At 37.6% G+C, this 19,867-nt stretch overlaps 1 protein-coding gene across 1 annotated transcript in view; it reads right to left on the reverse strand.

The window, feature by feature from the left end:
• Positions 1 to 19,867, reverse strand: part of waplb (WAPL cohesin release factor b) — a 64,577-nt gene that overhangs the window by 15,391 nt on the left and 29,319 nt on the right. Inside the window, exons 6-13 of the mRNA XM_023271303.3 lie at positions 12,356 to 12,451; positions 11,343 to 11,513; positions 10,007 to 10,143; positions 9,819 to 9,930; positions 7,163 to 7,408; positions 5,872 to 5,983; positions 5,684 to 5,781; positions 5,293 to 5,369 (exon numbers count right to left, since the gene is read on the reverse strand). Of these exons, the coding sequence (XP_023127071.2) occupies positions 5,293 to 5,369; positions 5,684 to 5,781; positions 5,872 to 5,983; positions 7,163 to 7,408; positions 9,819 to 9,930; positions 10,007 to 10,143; positions 11,343 to 11,513; positions 12,356 to 12,451 (1,049 nt within the window). The remainder of the gene's footprint in view (positions 1 to 5,292; positions 5,370 to 5,683; positions 5,782 to 5,871; positions 5,984 to 7,162; positions 7,409 to 9,818; positions 9,931 to 10,006; positions 10,144 to 11,342; positions 11,514 to 12,355; positions 12,452 to 19,867) is intronic.

The raw sequence follows: 19,867 nt of genomic DNA on the forward strand, positions 1-19,867 counted from the left end.
ATAAAACACAGCAGGATTCCGCTCCTTTCAGAAAAGGCCAAAGCAGGTCAGCAGCCTGATGTAAAATAACCAAATTAGATCTAATGACGGAACCCAGAGCAGAAACCAGAATATCAGAGCACAGCGAGGAGGAGGGGAGTCCAGGAGGAGAGGAAATGTATGATCAGGACAATAAATGTGGGAGTTAGACGTGTAAAAAAAGAAAATTAAGAGCACATAAAAGTTACACATGTATGTGTAGTTTGAACCTATTTGTGTGCTTAAGTTGCTCATTCATTTTAAGGATCTTTTACAACTATTTTTTACACTTGAAGCTTTAAGGACTGTTTGGTTCAGATGGTCGATATTCTCTCACCTGAACTGAATGCCATTCGTTAGATAATCTCCGGTGTTGCTTTAAGTAGAAAACATCAGCAGCCATCCAGGAATAACTCAGTATATTTATTGTAGTGGGAACATCTATGTCTTTTCTCAAATTTGAACAACCTGATGGAAACTGCTAGGTCGAATTTATTTAACTGAGCATTTACCGGAAGTCAAAGAAGTCGTTGTTGTGGCTGCGCTTTGTTTAAACGGATGAAGAAAAAGTTCAAAGTAAACTTTTCAAACAGCAGTTTCAAGTCAGACCATGAAAAACAGCAGCTAACTTGTCTGCATTACTTATATTTTCAGAAATCACATAAACACATGCAGAAAATAGTGAAAAATGTTGACAAATGTTTCTGAAAACCCAAGAAGATGTCTTCAAATGTCTTGTTTTGTCCAAAGAGAATGAAAGGAACCGCTAAATATTCCATTTTTAAGAAGCTGGAATCAGAAATACAGACTTTTCTCTCTTAGAAAAACACTCTGATTAATCTTCTTCTGGTTTAAAACTATGTTATAAACATTTATGGACATTTCTGCACCTAAAAACTGTTTTCAATCAGAATTCGCACCGACAAAAAAGTTTGAAAACACTTGTCCGATGCCCTATAGTATCATAGGAATCAATAAATTAAGAAAACTTAAAGGTGTTTTCTCAGTTTAGATCTGTAACCAGAGCTCCGTGATGTCTGTCTTTTCTGAGAAATTATCAAATATTAAGAGGAACTTTGCAAAATCAGGACATTTTACCAACACAACACCAAGCTGGTCTTTAGGAGACATTTTACAGACTATATAAACTCATTGTTGCTGCATTTGGTTCCAACTGATGGACATAAAGTGGTGCGATTGGGTCAAGAGTCACACAGCTGCAATCAACCGAGATGTTCTTTGGTTCACTACAATCCTAATGAGTTAACCAGCTAAGTGTGTGCTTTAGTCAGGCTTTCTAGTCTCACTATTCTGGCCAAGGCTGAAAAATTAACCAAAATATTGAGAACAAAACCGTGAAATATCCAAACTGCAGGAGTTTCAGTTTTTAGATAAATGTGAAATATGTCATGACATACTCTTAGAAACAAAGCATTGTGGTGCTATAGTGGTGGCCTGGACTCCAGTTCAGATTCTCCACATGTTTTTAGTGGAAAATAAAAGCCAAAAACTCAAAACTGCTCAAATTGCAACATATGTCAGAAATAATTGCAATATTACTGTTTGAACATCATTGAACCTTAGTGGCGGCTCAGTTTTAACCTCGCCATGTGTGATCCCATGCTCGAACTGAGAAGATTGGATCACAAATGGTCAACACTCTGGCTGCTAACCAATCAAAACAGCAGACGTGGTCACTTTCCTTCATGCAGTAACTCAATCAGCCGTATAAGACCGATAATAAAGGTTTGTAGTCCAACCATCTGTCCAGCAGGAAGCTTTGTGATCAGTCTGGAATTACTGGCTTCACATCATGAACTCTCCTCTGGAAATTTCGCTGCTGCTGCTCAACTGAACATCCCATAATTTGGTTGTGGGTCCAGATGAAGCTGGTCAGTAAGCAGAAGGAGGTTCTGTGTGTGTAACAGGCTGGTTTGGAGGTTTATTTAATTAGCCATGCAGACAGCTGAAACACTCCGACGGACAGAAGGGAAGAGTTCAGACTGAAAAAACTGAAATGTAAAAGAAGAAGTGAAGCCGGGAGGAAGAGGAGGAAACATCAGGAACAGGTGGAGGAGAAGCAGAGAGAGTTGTGGAGGTAGAAAGCTGCAGTAGGAGTGGATTTAATGTAAATATTAGATGAAGTTTTATTTTGTGAGCAGCGTTCTCTGGATCACCCCGCTGCTTCAGGGGTTAATCGAGTTAACAGCCAACAGCTGAAGGCTCAGACTGAAGCCTGGGTCACCAAAAGACTCTAACAGCAGCTCTTTGTCAACATATTCAGCCTTCATCATCCTCATCTTCCTCCTCCTCGACCCCCAACATCACCACAGAGCGTCTGCAGAGGACGAAGGTCCGGTCAAACAGAGGACGAAGGACGAGGAGGAGGAGGAGGTGAAGACTTACAGTGTTTCACAGCAAAAACTGTTACCACAAGATGTGGAACATTTTAGATTTAAACAGTAGCAAGAAGGAAAAGAACAAGGAGGAGAAGGAAAAGAAGGATAATAATATTAATAAGAAGAATAAGAGAAGAAGGAGGAGGATAAAAATAATAAGAAAGAAAACGACAGATGTGGGACATTTTATATTTGAATAAAGAGAAGAAGAAGAAGGAGGAGGAGGAGGAGGAGGAGGAGGAAGAAGAAGAGAGAGCAGAAGAAAAAGAAGGAAAAGAAAAGGAGGAGGAGGAAGAAGGAGGAAAAGAAGAAGGATAATAAGAAAAAGATAATGGAGGAATAGACGGAAAAGAGGAAGAAGGAAAAGAAAAAGTAGAAGAAAAGAAGGAAAAGAAGTAGAAAGAAAGAAAGAAAGAAAGAAAGAAAGAAAAAGAAAGAGAGTTAGACCAAGATGTGGGACATTTTATGTCTGAAGAAGAAGAAATCTGATGACTACCTCAATGCTCGCAGCACTGTGAATCGTCTTTTAAATATAAAATAGAAGAACTTTTCACTGCTGGAAGTACAACTGCAATGATAAAGTCCACTATTAAAATCACCATCAGCTGGTTTGAGAATTTAACAATCATTTTGAGTCATGTTTTTCAAGATTCCAGCTTCTTAAATGTGAATATTTTCTGGTTTCTTTCTTGTTATGTGACAGTAAACTGAATATTTTTTGGGTAAAACCAGACGTTTGTCATCTTGGACTTTGGGAAACAGTGATCTGCATTTTTATGTCAGGCTGATTTATGCACAGATTAATTGCTAATAAATATAACCTCTAGAGTTTTTTTTATTTCTATATAAATCTACGTATAAAACGACACTGACTGGACCAGATCGTACTGCAACACCTGAAACTTGAAAAGGAGGAGGAGAAGAAAGAAACGAAGTAGAAGAAGGAAAAGGAGGAAAAGAAAAAGAAGGAGAAGAAGAAGAAAGAAAAGAAGAAGAAAGAAAGAAAAGAAGGAGGAGAAAACTAACATTGAGAGCTCCAGGATGTCTGTGTATGTTTTTGTAGTTCCAAAAAACTAGCAATAACTGCTTGACATTTTTAACACAAGTTGTCAAGACTGAACAAATTAAACTTATTAACCTTCTTATACATCCGTTAAAGTTCAGAATTGGTGATTATTTCTATCCATCTACATATAGAACAAGAGCGACTGCCCCAGATCATACTGCAACACCTGAAGCCCTGGAGGGCAAAGACACAAATAAAATAAAACAGTTCAGATGGGGTCGTTTCCACTGCTGGAGGTCGAGGTCAGAGCTCAGAGATCAGCGCTGAGACTGACAGCGAGTCACAACCAGGAAATGAAGCAACAAAACCCTGACGATGGTCCGCATAATAACCGCCAACAATACAGACGGCCGGTCCATCCATCCATTCATTCATTCATTCATCCATCCATTCATTCATTCATTCATTCATTCATTCATTCATTCATTCATTCATTCAGCGTTTCTGCAGGAAGGAATCCATACGTCTGGATTTAAGCTGCTTCTGTCTGATCCTCGTGTTTGTCAGCTTTCAGAAGAAACACATCAAAATGTCCCTGAGACCTTTCAACCAACTCAGTGCACAGAAATTCTAAAGAAGATTTGGTTTGAGGTGATTTTTGTTGGTTTTCTGTTCGAATATGAGACAAAAACACAACCAAGGATCCAATAACTGAGAGAGTTGAAGGTTTAGAAGTTTTTAAGTAAAGATTATGTTTCTTTGTTTTGTTTTCTTGATGTGGAAGAAGCATGAAGAAGAAGAACAATGAATGAAGATGGAGGAGGAGGAAAAGAAGGAGGACGAGAAGAAGAAGGAGATGAAGAATGAAAAGATGGAGGAAAAGAAGAAAGAAAAGAAGAAGTAAAATAACATTGAAAGAAGAAGAAAAGGAAGAAGGGAATGGAGAAAATGAAAAAGAACTTAAAGAAGGGAAAGGAAAAGAATGAAAAGAAGAAAAGCAGACAATGGAAAAGAAGGAAAAAAGAAAGAAAATAAGAAGCATAAGAACACTGAAAAGACGAAGAAAAGGAAGAAGGAAAAAGAGAAAAGGAAAAAGAACTTAAAGGTAAAGGAAAAGGAGGAAAAGAAGAAAAAGAAGACAAAGCAGAAGAAGCTGCATATATTGAAAAATACTACGTAAAAGCTGAGAAATTCTAATGAATAAAGAAAAAACAAACAAGAGTAGGAAGCAGAAATTCTCCAAACGTTGCATCTGATGAACTTCTAAGTTGTGATGCTTCAGTTCTGCTCTCAGCCTCATATAATCTTTGCTTTTTGCACTTTATTCTCACTTTAGCTAATGTCATCTTGCACGGCTGGGTATATATATTCTTTTGTAATGTGGAAATATCTCCTATTATTTTTCTCTCTTCCTTATTCCTAGACTGTCTGTGTTGGCCGGCAGCTTTTTTATTTTATTGAATTTTTTATTTTATATATATATATATATATATATATATATATATATATATATATATATATATATATATATATATATATATATATATATATATATATATATATATATATATATTTTTTTTTTTTTTATGTTGGTTTTTTTTTTTTTTTTTAACGTTTTTTGCAAATTGATTTCTGGGGATAAAGGGAAGATAAAGACTTGTCTTCTTTCTGCTCCCTTTCATTCTAGTTTGGATAAGTTTGTATTTACATAAATTTTTTTTATTTTACAAATGAATGAAATAAAGAATAAAACTAAAAACTAAACTAAAAAAACTAGACTGACACCAGCAGCTGAAACCAGACTCCTTGTATGCTGATTGTGATATTTAACATGTCCGTGGTCAGAACTGTGGACTAAAGTCGACTCACTTTGCAGAAGAGATGATGAGGGACGAGTCCTTGTAGGCGATCAGGTAGCTCTGGTTCTCTGGGTTGTGGACCGTCACCTGTAGTGACAGAACACTGGTTTGAACTGGACAGTCATTCATCCACCAATCACTGTCAGGAGCATCATCAACAAGAGATTTAATACTTGTTTTATATCATGATGTCATCACAACCAGGAAGAAGGACAAGAAGAAGAAAGAGGAAAAGGAAAGGAAGGAAAAGGAGAAGAGAAGGAGGAGAAGAAGAAAGAGAAGTAGGAGAAGAAAGAGGACAAGGAAAAGGAGAAGACAAGGAGAAGAAAAAGAAGGAAAATGAGAAGGAGAAGAAGAAGGAAGAAGAGAAGGAGGAGGAGAAGAAGGTGGCCCTGACTTACACTCTCCAGCACCCGTAAACATCTCTCAGCTCCCCACAAAGACGACACCAGCTTCTCCTCCTCGTCCTCTTGGTTCAAGTTGTCCACGCATTCCTTCACTGAGGACGGAGAGGTAAAAACAGGAGTTAAAAGAAGATCAAAAATCATTTTACCGCATTATAAGGTTGTGTTTGTGTACGAGGTCTAACCTTTATCCACTATGTGGTCCAGTCCTCCCAGTAGCCGGAGCTCCTCTTTGAACCAGTCTCCTGCTCGCTTCGAGGTCAAGGACAGTAACGTCTCCATGGCTAAATGACCCGTCTGCAGGGAGAACAGTTTATTAAAGTACAGGTTTTAGTGACGCACAGTGGGTTGGAAGACAGGACTCCAGACCAAAAAGCATTTATCTTATTGATCCACTAACGTTTGATTTTCCTTTCATGATCATTTTACACAAAGTTTGAGTCATTTTGGACAAATTTTTTTGAATTTTTTTGCCGAAATTTGAGCAATTTTTGACCGATTTTTGAAGCCATTTTAGACCATTTTTCAACAAGTTTCTCAGTTTCCATGATTTTGACCAATTTTGAAGCCATTTTAGACAATTATTTTGGACAACTTTCTAGGTTTCCATGATTTTGACCAATTTTAAGTCTTTTTGGACTTTTCTGGCATTCAGACAAACCATTTAGACTAAATTCTCAATTATTTTGAACGAGTTTCAAGGTTTCAGTCATTTTGACAAATTTTGAGCCATTTTGGACAGATTTAGAATTACAAAGTTATTTTGGACTATTATTGGGGCATTCAGAGACGTTTAGGACATTTTGTCCTGAACTCATCTGAATGATCTGGATGATTTCTGAGTCATTTCGGACATTTTTCAGTCAATCACAAAAGCTTAAGTCACCTTGGACAAACTTTTAATCCAATTTAGGCCGTTTTCGCAATTATTCTGGACAGGTGTCCATGTTTCAGTTATTTTTGACAAATTTTTAGCCATCTTGGATTATTTTTTCACTCATTTAGACAAACATTTTGGGCCATTTTAAGTATTAATATTTACATTTTTACAGCTTTTCAAAGGCACACCAGCCTGCAATGTGGGGCGTTTAGGGAACATCGGTAAATTGCAGCGTCTATAGATAAGGAAATGTTCAGGAGGTGACGTGTTTTGAAGGTGACAACTTTCTTTTTTGGTCACACCAGTGCTACCAGTGAAAAAGTCAGCGTGGATCCCTGTCAGAGGAGATTTCTCTGGTTTCTCTGATGGTTCTGGACCTTCTCTCTGATATTTAACTGTTGCAGGATTAGATCACAACAAATCTTCAGCTCCACTGCTAGAAATATCTCGCCACGTGGGTGGCTGTGAGTCACCCTGACTGAAGAGCAGCTCAAAGAATATCCATCAGCAGCGGCCTAAAAAACGTTTTTTCACCCTGGAAATAAACCAGGAAACACTCAAAGTTTCATGAGCATTTGTTCTTTAACGTTCGGTACCGTAATGTTCTGCAGGTCCAGGTGCTTGTTGTGAACGGTGTCACACAGCTTCCGGATCTTCTCCTTCATCTTGGCGATCTCCCGGGCGCTGAACTGGACAGTGGTGTCGACGCCGGCGCCGCCCCCCTGGTCCTGGTCCAGCTCCAGCAGCCGGATCATCAGGTCCAGGCAGGACCGGTCCAGGTCCATGTTCAGCCGGTCTCTGCTCAGGATGTACATGAGGGACGCCGTGCACAGAGCCAAGTTCTGCAGAGACGAGAGAGACGAGGACTGAATTATTTACCGCCTTCCTCCAGAAACATTCAGTCCTCTCAGTTTTTACAGCCAGAACACACTTTATTCCACATTACTGTCACTTCTAGTCAGGATATTTACTGACTCCTCTCCAACTAAAACTACAAATCTGCTACCCTGATAAACTTATTCCTGTAGATGTACATGTGAAATGGTAAAATAAGTATATTGAGGATCCAATCTGCTAAATTTAAGATTAAGAATTAAAGAAAATACTTTAAAAAGCAAATAAAACATCCATTATGTGACCACAGAAAGTCTCTTTTAGCAATGTCCTCTGATCAGTAGGACACAAGTAGAATGACAGAAAACATAAAAAAAAGTAAAACTTAAGTTCAATTTCTTACATTTTTAATTTACAACCAACAGTCTCTCTAAATACTACACATCTTTAACTTTAGATATTTTTACAATCTCTACAAACTAGGAACTTTTCACTGTTCATCATCTGTAGAAAGATGTTTCTCCATGCTGAATGTATTACATTTTCAATCATTTTGGATAGTTCTTTCAATTATTTCTACAAGTTTAAGTCATTCTGGACAATTTTTCAATTATTTTGGAGACATCTGAGCCATTTCAAACTTTGATGTGGTTCATTTTCCCATTAAAAACCAAATGATGCAAGACTTTCAGTAAAAGGACCAATAGTTGAAAATAGTTTTTCCAGATTCTGGCTGATAAATGGTGCAAAATGTGGTCATTATTTAAAAAGATAACATATCTTTTAAACTCCCTAAAGGGCTTTGTGAGGTTAAAAAAAATACACAGTAAGTGGAACAACCAGTAAAAACAACATATTATTTAGCATAAATATGGACGACACTGCCGTAGCTGCTGTTCTAATGGTTCTTCACTGGTGCCACCATCTGGATCAGAGTGGACTGCTGGTGTTTATGGTTCTTACTGGGCGTTTATGGTTCGTACCGGGTGTTTATGGTTCTTACGGGGTGTGTCCGGTTCTTATCGGGTGTTTATGGTTCGTACCGAGTGTTTCTGGGTTCTTGTTTTTGGTTCTTACCGGGTGTTTTTGGTTCTTACTGGGTGTTTTGGGGTTTTTATCGGGTGTTTTTGGTTCTTACTGGGAGTTTTCCGTTCTTACTGGCTGTTTTCGGTTCCTACTGGGTGTTTTTTGGTTCTTATCGGGTATTTTTGGTTCTTGCCGGGTGTTTTTTGGTTCTTACCGGGTGTTTTTTGGTTCTTACTGGGTGTTTTGGGGTTTTTATCGGGTGTTTTTGGTTCTTACTGGGAGTTTTCCGTTCTTACTGGCTGTTTTCGGTTCCTACTGGGTGTTTTTTGGTTCTTATCGGGTATTTTTGGTTCTTGCCGGGTGTTTTTTGGTTCTTACCGAGTGTTTTTGGGTTCTTACCGGGTGTTTTTGGTTCTTACTGGGTGTTTTGGGGTTTTTATCGGGTGTTTTTGGTTCTTACTGGGAGTTTTCCGTTCTTACTGGCTGTTTTCGGTTCCTACTGGGTGTTTTTTGGTTCTTATCGGGTATTTTTGGTTCTTGTTTAAGGCTCTTACCGGGTGTTTATGGTTCGTACCGGGTGCTTTCAGTTCTTGTTTTTGGTTCTTACGGAGTGTTTTTTGTTTCTTACCGGGTGTTACTGGTTCTTACTGGGTATTTCTGGGTTCTTGTTTTTGGTTCTTACTGGGTTTTTTTGGTTCTTACTGGGTGTGTCGGGTTCTTACCGGATGTTACTGGTTCTTACCGGGTGTTTCCGGTTCATACAGAGTGTTTTCAGTTCTTACCGTGTGTTTTTGTTTCTTACCGGGTGTTTAAGGTTCTTGTTTTAGGTTCTTACCGGGTGTTTTAGGTTCTTGTTTTAGGTTCTTACCGGGTGTTTTAGGTTCTTACCGGGTGTTTTTCGGTTTTTACTGGGTGTTCTTGGTTCTTACCTGGTGTTTGGGTTCTTACCAGGTGTGTTTGGGTTCTTACCAGGTGTGTTTGGGTTCTTACTGGGCGTTTTCTGTTCTTACTGAGTGTTTTTGGTTCTTGCTGGGTATTTTTGCTTCTTACGGGTGCTTTTGGTTCTAGTTTTTGTTTCTTACCAGGTGTTTTTTGTTTCTTATCGGGTGCTTTAGGTTCTTACCGGGTGTTCTTGGTTCTTACCGGGTGTGTTTGGTTCTTACTGGGTGTTTTTGGTTCTAGTTTTAGGTTCTTACCGGGTGTTTTAGGTTCTTACCGGGTGTTTTTCGGTTTTTACTGGGTGTTCTTGGTTCTTACCTGGTGTGTTTGGGTTCTTACCGGGTGTGTTTGGGTTCTTACCGGGTGTGTTTGGTTCTAGTTTTAGGTTCTTACCGGGTGTTTTTGTTTCTTATCGGGTGCTTTAGGTTCTTACCGCGTGTTTTTGTTTCTTACCGGGTGTTGTGGGGCGTCGTTGAGCGTCTTGAAGACCTGAGCCACCTTCCCTCTGGCCCGGAGGTGCATCCTGAAGCTGGGCATGGCGCAGCGTGTGGCCAGGCTGATCACACTGGAGGAACAACACTCAGAACGTCAGGATTCACGTCATAAAGAAGGATAAAGTCAAACAAAGCGTCGGTTCTCACCTAAGGCAGCGAGTGTTGAGAGGCTGGCCGCTCTTCAGACCAGTAGCCAGATACTCAAAGTCGTCGGTGAACTCCTGGTTTTCTCCAAACTCCACCACGTCGTTGAAGTGCTTCACGTGCTGGACCACCGTGTAGAGCTGCAGAACACGGAGGAACCTGAATTCACCTTTTACACGACACCGTTCTGCTGTTTTTCACTCAGTAAACTAAGCTGAACTGACAGGAAGCCTCGATATCTTTTTAATTAATCCTTTTTTTGCTGCTGCATCATTCTAGATTCCACAGAAACTTTGCATAAAAGATTAAAACTGAATCAATCAAACTGCGTTTCTACGACGCCTTTCATAGAGAGTGAAGTTCACAGCAGATGACTGATAATAATGAGACAGAACAGCTAAATTAAACAGAGCAGATTAACAGGGAACAGGAAGTGAAGACATCTGTAGAAATGAGGATATTTTGGGGAAAATTAGTACATTTTTGGAATGCAATTACAACAATAAATACATTGAAGATAGTTTAATAAAGTCAGGATTCTTTTTCATAAATTGAGGATATTTTAATAAATTAAGGATATTTTAAGAAAGTGAAGATATTTTAATAAACGGGATATTTTTTATAAATTAAGGACATTTTAATCAATTAAAGATATTTGAATAAAGTGAGGACATTTTACTGAATTAAGGACATTTAAATAAAGTGAAGATATTTTAATAAAGTAAGTATTTTTTTAATAAAATGAAGATATTTTACTAAATTAAGGGCATTTAAATAAAGTGAAGATATTTTCAGAAAGTCAGGATAGTTTTGGAAGTTGAGGCAATTTTAGTAAATTGGGGACATTTTTTGGGATGTGAAGATGTGTTCAGAAAGTCAGAACATTTTTTTTAAAAAGTGAGAATATGTTGAGAATAAGTGAGGACAGTTTTAGAAGACTGGGCCAATTTTGGAAACCAGGACAGTTTAGTAAAGTGAGATGTAACGTTTTGGAAAGTGGAGACATTTTTAAAGGTCATCTATCTGACCAATATCTTTCTGTGAGACACGATTGAATCCACATAATAATCATGCTGCTGCAGACAAACATCGACGAGACACTGAAGACTTTGAACTAGGAGCTGCTGTACGTTTGGAGACTGTTGATGCAGCGAGTAAATAACTCCAAAGAGCAAATGATTGTGAAATAACGGCAAATAAAGTGGACTGATGTACTCAAAAAAGTGAAAATAAAGCAGAAACAGACAGCAGTGCATCAAGCTCAGACACAGAATTGTTAATGTGACATTTTAGTGGGATATTTTCTACAGTTCCAGGATAAATGAGGGGTTTTCTTTACCTCCTTATGTTCTTTGCGACACTTGAGCGTAGTGACGGTGTCCTGGTAGGGGTCTGTGGGGACGGTGACACACTTGGTGACCTTCGGAGGAGGAGGCGGAGCCTTGAAGACGCCGTCGTCCTTCTGGGAGTCGGACGTCTCCTTACTGGATCCTCCGGCCGAGACTGAAGCCTGAAGGGTGGAGGATAGAGGAAGGATGGTGTCAAACGGGAGTAAGATGTCTGGTTTAGAAGCTGGAAGTGTGTTTCATGTTGGATCAAAAATAACCACAAAAAGACACAAAATTGGAACAAAATGACACAAAATTGGCACAAAAAGATTTAAAATTACTACAAAAAGATGCAAAATTTAAACAAAAAGACACAAAATTGGCACAAAAACATGCAAAATTGGCACAAAAAGATTTAAAACAGGCACAAAAATATGCAAAAAAAAAAACCTGCACAAAAAATGCAAAATTGGCACAAACAGACGAAATTGGCCAAAAACATTTAAAATAACTACAAAAACATTTAAATTAACTACAAAAACATTTACCATTGGCACAAAAATACGCAAAATAATCACAAAAAGATGCAAAATTGGCACAAAAAGTTGCAAAATTGGAACAAAGAAGCAAAATTCGAACAAAAAGAAGCAAAATTGGAACAAAAAGGTGCAAAATTGGCACAAAAAGATGCAAAGTTGGCACAAAAGGACAAAATTGGCACAAAAAAAATTAACAACAGGCACAAAACGATGCAAAACTGAAACAAAAAGATGCAAAATTGGCACAAGATGCAAAATTGGAACAAAAAGATGCAAAATTGGAACAAAAACAAGCAAAATTGGAACCAAAGATGCAAAATTGGCACAAAAAGATTTGAAATAACCACAAAAAAAACACAAAATTGGCACAAAAGATGCAAAATTGGCACAAAAAGACACAAAACTAACACAAAAAGACACAACATTGACACAAAAAGACACAAAATTGGCACAAAAAGAGGTGCGTTTCATGTCCGTGGACTTACTGGAGCCGTCTGGGGCTTGGAGAAGAAGGATGGAGGAGGCTCCTCTTCGCTGTCCACTGTCCAGTGTCGGGCGTTGTACACCGCTTTGGTGGGAGACTGTGAAATAAACATAAACATCTGGATCAAACACCTGGAACAAACAAGAACAAACGATGGAAGATTTCTGGAAGGAAGGAACAGTTGTGTAGATTAAAACAGATCAGTATTAGAGTTTCCCTTAAAATACCCATTTCTGTCTCAGAAACATTCATTTTTTCTGCAGTATTGTGATTCTCTTTGCTGATTCTGACATCTTTAATTCAATATTTTGCATTTTTTTACTCTCTTAGCTGTACTGTAAATTGCAAAACAATCTGCTGCAGATGTAAAAATGAATAAAAACACAATAATTTTAGGAAACAAAATTTAAATTTACCAATATCTCTTTAAAATACCGTTGCACTGATCCATCTTTTCATTCTTGAAAGTGGTTTTTATGTGTTTAGCTGTAAGTATCGGCTGATATCGAGTACCTCTATGACAACAGTGTTAAAATAATAACATTAAGTCATTCATCACAGGGAATTATTTCTGTTTTTTGCAAGATAACATCTGTGTTAACTATGTAAAAATGAAATGTAACAAATGACTACAGATGGAAGAATTTACTGAATTCATTTCAGTGTAAATAATAAATAATAATAAAACATTTTATTTGTATAGTGATTTTCTGGGCACTTAAAGACACTTTACAGGTAATGGGCCAAAAATAAAAACAAGAACATACAAATATAATTCTGTTGTATTAAGAAAATTTCATCTTAAAATCCTGAACCAGAAGACTGAACTGGTGATATCAGCAGCGAGGTTTTGCATCTCCAACTCTGCATTTTGAGCTCAGACAGCTATAAAAATGGTCTTTAAATCTTCTCCATGTCCTAAAATTTACAAAAAGAAGCTTGTAACGTGTATCGACTGGAGGTTTCACTTTTTGTTTTGATTAATCCATCAGTTTCTCACAAAAATGAGAAAAAACAAGCAGAGAGCACTGTGCTAGTTTAGTGAGTAAAGGGGCACCATGACAAAGCCTTCTGTTAGACTTAATGACCTCCAGCCAACTGTTTAGACAAGCCGGAATATTTTACAAAAGACATTTTACGTCCCAGTGACAAATGAGACGCTTTTTGTTTCAAACAATCTCTGATTGGGTTTTTTTGCTTTTGTGAGGCCAACAACTCATCTCTAAGTCTTAAAAAATGACACGAACCGTTGTGAAGCTCATCACAGATTCTTTTTTGCAGAGCTCAGATGGAGACATCTTAAAAAAAACTGTTCTGCTTTGTGGTTCCAAGTGTTCAAAAAAAAAACAAAAAACAGCAGGACAACTGTCAGGGGTTGCTGATCCATCATGATGAATTTGAGAATATTTTTTCTCTTATTTTTGTTGCTTTCACACCATCACTCTGCAAAAGTTAACCGCTTCGTCTATTTATTCTCTTTTTTCTGTTTGGTTGAACTAGTCGTGTCCTTTGGGTTTGATGTCTCTGGAAGTGCTGGATTAAAGTAGGTGGTGTTTTTATTTTACAGCCCAGAAAACATTGGATTTGCGGATATTGCAAGTAACTGCACAACTTAGACAATCCTCAATATCATAAATCAGTCTACATCAGATCAGTGCATCCCCGGGATGACACAGATTAGATTTTTACAAGAAATATGAAGTTATTTTGTGGAAATTCAGTTTAGTTAATCTCAGAAAGACAAAAAGATTTAAAATAACCACAAAAAGATGCAAAATTGGTGCTGAAATATTTAAAAAAAAAAAAAACACACAAAAAGATGTAAATTTGGCACAGAAAGATTTGAAAAAAAAACACAAAAAGATGAAAAATTGGCACAAAAAGATGTAAAAATCCCCACAAAAATATTTGAAATAGCCACAAAAAGAAGCAAAATGGCCACAAAAACATTTGAAAACAAACACAAATAGATGCAAAATTGGCACAAAAAGATTTAAAACAATCACAAAAAATGCAAAATAACCACAAAAAGATGCAAATTTGGCATTAAAAAAATGCAAAATTGGCACAAAAATATTTAAAATAACCACAAAAAGATTAAAAAAAATGAAACAAATAGATTTGAAATAACCACAAAAAGATGCAAAATTGGCACAAAAAGACTTACAACAGCCACAAAATGATGCAAAAGTGGCACAAAAAGCTTTAAAATTGCCACAAAAACATTTAAATAATCACAGAAAGATGCAAAATTGGCACAAAAAAATGCAAAACTGGCACAAAAAGATTTAAAATAATTTTAAAAAGATGCAATATTGGACTAAAAGGATTTAAAATACCACAGAAAGTTTAATTCATTTGATAATTTGGACCGTAGTGTTGCATTCAGGTTTATTTCTGCAGCATCATTCAGTTCTCCTGTCCCTTAAAATGAAAAAAATGAAGAAAAAAACCCTCCTGAAAACACGCTGCTACGCATGTCCAATTTTTCTAAACATATCAGGAGGTCTGTTCTGTTTTTGTATTTATGCTTTCACACCCCGTGGACCAAAAAAAAAGTGTTTCCAGTCAGAAAAAGTTTTCAAATAAAGAGCCTGAAAGAATAAGGAGAGGAACAGAAAGAGGAGAGCAACATGAAGGAGGAGAAGATGGAGGAGAGGAGAACTGGAAGCTCATGAGATGGAGAGAGCAGCCAGCTCTGATCAAACAGCAGGACCTAAAACAAACACCTCGTCCTTGGCTCGCCTCCTCGTCCTCTTTGTACCGTGGGTTTTTTTTCTTTTTGGTTGGTGGTTGCCGGGGCGTTCGTGTCCAGAAACAAAAGACGGAGTTGGCCGAGGATGGGAGGTGTGTTTGTGGGGGGCGCTGGGCATGGCGGGGTTAATAAGCAGAGACAAAAGGGGAGTTAGAGGATGAGCTCTGCAGCGCTGGAACATCAACACACCAAATTAAAGCCTCCTGCGGTAATCTGAAGACACAGACGGACGGCCACCCGCCCAACGCCCAGCAGCACGGGAGGAAAAAAAACTCATTAACAGCAAACGCATTGCTGCCAAAGACATGAAGAGAAGTTTTTGTGTTGGGTGAATTATTCCGACTTCGCAGCGCTTAACGCTCATCGATCCAATTATTCCCCGAGTTCTGTTCCGATAAACCGCTGAGTGGAAAGAGTACAAACTGAAGAGATGGAAGTTTAAATGGAGGATGAGTCACCACCGACAGAATTAAAGAATAACAAAATGCTGATTGGAAAGACAACTACAGGCCAAAATGGGGCAATTTCAACTAATATAGAGCAACTTTAATTCATTTAAAGCATCTTCAACTAATATAGAGCAACTTCAACTAATATAGAGCAACTTTAACTAATATAGAGCAACTTTAACTAATATAGAGCAACTTTAACTAATATAGAGCAACTTTAACTAATATAGAGCAACTTTAACTAATATAGAGCACCTTTTAATTAATATGGAGCAACTTTAGCTCATTTTATAGCAACTTTAACTAATATAGAGCAACTTTAATTCCTTCAGAACAACTTTAACTGATTTTTTGGCAACTTTAGCTCATTTAGAGCAACTTTTGCTAATATAGAGCAACTTTAACTAATATAGAGCAACTTTAATATAGAGCAAGTTTAACTAATATGGAACAACTTTAACTAACATGAAGCAACTTTAACTAATATACAGCAACTTTAAATAATATAGAGCAACTGTAACTCATTAAGAACAACTTGAACTAATATAGAGCAACTTTAACTGATTTTTTGAGCAACTTTAGCTCATTTAGAGCAACTTTAACTAATATAGAGCAACTTTAATATGGAGTAACGTTAATTCATTTAGAGCAATTTTAACTCATTTTAAAGCAACTTTAACTAATATAGAGCAGCTTTAAGTATAACATAGAGCAACTTTTACTAATATAGAGCAACTTTAACTAATATAGAGTACCTTTAATTAATGTAGCGCAACTTCAATTAATGTAGTGCAACTTTAAAATAGAGCAACTGCAACTAATAAGGAGCAACTTCAACTAATATGAAGCAACTTTAACTGATATGGAGCAACTTTAATATAGTGCAAGTTTAACTAATATACAGCAACTTTAAATAGTACAGAGCAACTGTAACTCCTTTACAGCAACTTTAACTATTACAGAGCAATCTTTATTAAAATAGAGCAACTTTAACTAATATAGAGCAATTTTAACTCATTAAGAACAACTTTAAATAATATAGAGCAACTTTAACTCATTTTTGAGCAACTTTAACTAATTTTTGAGCAACTTTAAATAATATAGAGCAATTTCAAAACAGAGCAACTTTTTTTTTTTTTTTTTTTTTTTTTTTTTTTTTCTTCTTTTTTTTGTCTGCATTTGTTCTCATTGTTTAACTCCACAAAAGGGGAGTCAACATTATATGAGATTGATGCATATTTTAGTCTTGCAACCAAATATTTTAATATTTAGTGCATGTGTGTGACCATCACCGGCCCTCCCTGAAAGCTAAGTAGACCTTCTTTATTAGAATTCCCTATTATAAGCCAGGGAGGGCAGTGCTACACCTCAGTGATGTGTGGGGGAAACAAAGACTGGACAGGACGAACAGGACGAACAGGATGAACAGGGATAGAAAATAACAGGCGTTGCTATTGCAATTAAAGATTGTAAGGTGGTGTGTTATGCCCAACTACTAACTGTCCATCAATAGAAAAAAAAAAAATAAATAAAAATTTGAAAAAAGAAAAGAAAACCAAACCAACACAAAAGAAAAAGAGATTCAATAATAAATGAACAAACGGTACTGAGCACCATAATTGTGTGTGTCTTGATAGTATAGAATAGAATAGAATAGGCCAGAAGAGGATGCTAGTGCGAGAGAGAATGAGTTTAGGGTAGAGACTGGAGAGATTCTCAGCACATTCTGGCGGGACCCATCATTTGCTGAAATGGGACTCGGCAGTAGCTGGCAAGACCTGATCAAACATGCAAGTGTGAAGAACCCCGAAGCCCAGAACAGCAATCACGGCAAGGCAGGGCCAAGCCAACAGGGCACCCCTCCCCCCAGGCAGTAGGAGCCACAGGGCGGCACCCCCAGAGAGCCACCGGGGCCACCGTGAACGACGAGGACCCAGAGAACAAGAGGGAGCAGCTACCGACACCCCCAGCGCGCCCAGACCGACCCAGGTGGCCCGGGGCACGAGGACCCACCCGCCACACAAACCCCAACCCCGCCCACCCCAGCCCCCACCGAACCCCCCACCCCACCACCCGACCCGCCCACCCCCATCCCCTCTCCCTCCCCCGAGGGGGCCAACGGCCCCACACAGCCAGGAAGCCAGACACAGGGGCCGAGCGGCCCACCGAAGGGGCGGCAACCAGCCCATCACAAGGCAGGCCACCACCGGGAGCCGGCCAGAGGAAATCGGAGCAACTTTAATAAATTTTTGAGCAACTTTAACTATTATAGAGCAACTTTAAATAATACAGAGCAACTTTAACTCATTAAGAACAACTTCCAGCAAAAACGTCTTCTCCTCAGGAAAATAAACTCCTTTAATGTTTCTAGTGAGATGATTTGCTAATTTGCAGTTATTCACTAATAAACCTGGACATCAACCCTGATATATCTGGGCTGTGGCAGATCTCCCATTTTATTTTTATTGTATTTTATTTTTATTTTATTCTATTTTATTTTGATTCTATTTGATTTTAAGTTAATTTTTATTTTATTCTTTTTATTTTATTTAACTTTATTTAATTTTATTTAATATTAATTTAATTTAACTTATTTCAATTTTACTTCATTTTAATTCAGTTTAATTTTTAACTTTATTTCATTATGTTATTTTAATTTTATTTTAATTAATGTTTTATTCAATTTTGATTTTATTTCATTTTATTGTATTTCATGTCATTTTAATTTAATTCAATTCATTATAATTCAATTTAATTTTATTTCACTAAATTGTATTTTTATTGTATTTATCTATTTCATATTCTTATTTTATTTAATTTTATTTAATTTTTATTGTATATTTATTTCAAATTATTCGTATTTTATTTAATTTTATTTTATTTTTATTGTATTTATTTATTTTATTTTATATTAATTCATTTTGTTTTAATTTAATCTATTTTACCTTCACTTTGCACCCTAATATTCTGTGTTGTCTTATTGTTTACTCTGCTGCTGTAACACTTAATTTCCCTCTAGGGATTAATAAAGTCAGTCTAAGTCTCAGTTAGTCTAGGTCTAAATTTTAGATTATTCCAGCAAAAGTCCTGCACGGCTGCAAAATATTAAATTCTTTGCCTGTTTTGTTGACCTCAAAGCGAAAAATGAGCTACATTTCTATTAAAAAACAGGTACAGAACCTAAATTTTGTCTGCCATGTTAAAAAAACGTCAGATAATAACGGGCTTAAAGTCTCTATGGTCCAACGGTGGAAAGAAGCCCATTAGAATGGAGGAGAGGGTCACTGTAATGGATGTAATAACCGCTCTCATCCCATAAAAAACACTCCTCAAATAAACCCGACATCATCTCCTAAATATGGATGAGCCTGTCTGCGTGCTGTCGTTACGGTAGCGTCTAATATCTCCCCGTCCTCGGCTGAATAACCTAACAACACTTCGGCTCTGCAGATGCGCAGTTTATCGTAATTGAGGCTGAGTTTTGGCGACTTCTCTGCAGGCCGGTCACTTCCAGGGGCGATTGTTTTCGTAATGAGCTCCCCTCGGCTCTCCTTCTCAATTATGTTAATGGAAGACAGAGCGAGAGGATGGAAGACGGCGTGTTGGCGGGGGAGGAAGTATATTAAACCACGGAGGGGGGAGGTGACGGTCAAGAGAGGAGAGAGGACATTATTCAGGCGACAGGGAGGGAAGTTATCTTAGGAGTCGGGGCATGAAACTGGATAACAAGAGTACATTAAGGACGTTACTGTGCTCCTATGGGCGCTGTGGTCGCCAATACTGCTAGTCTGCAACGGCCAGATGCAGAGGAAATTAATTTCGGCACTTCAAAAGTTCCCTCAGCAGGTGCTCGGAGAGAAAAGCCTCAGCCTCTGCACAGAATTCAGACGACCAGAGAGAACATCAAACGGTTCTCCTACAGGGCAACGCTCACGACTCGGCTCATAGAAAGTGGACTTTCTGCTGATGGAAGCTCAACAAACTCAAATCAGTCCTGTCTGATGTTAATTGTGTAGAGATGTTGCTAACGTCGCTGTTTAAATAGAACCGTCATGTGAATATGAGGAAACAATAACGAAAACAGACAGAGTGAATTAAGCCTTTGATAGTTTATGACCTATTATTGATGAATATGGAGCAGAAAACCATCAAAGAGAAGATTTAGTTTTACTCAAAATGCGTCTAAAATGACAAAAACGTCTCTAAAATGACTCCAAATTTGTCCAAAATGGCCCAAAAGCTGTCCAAACTGACTCAACTCATTGTCCTAAATAATCAAAAAAATTTGTCCTAAATTACTCAAAATTTG

The sequence above is a fragment of the Amphiprion ocellaris genome, chromosome 18, assembly GCF_022539595.1.
Source record: "Amphiprion ocellaris isolate individual 3 ecotype Okinawa chromosome 18, ASM2253959v1, whole genome shotgun sequence".
NCBI classification, from domain to species: domain Eukaryota; kingdom Metazoa; phylum Chordata; class Actinopteri; family Pomacentridae; genus Amphiprion; species Amphiprion ocellaris.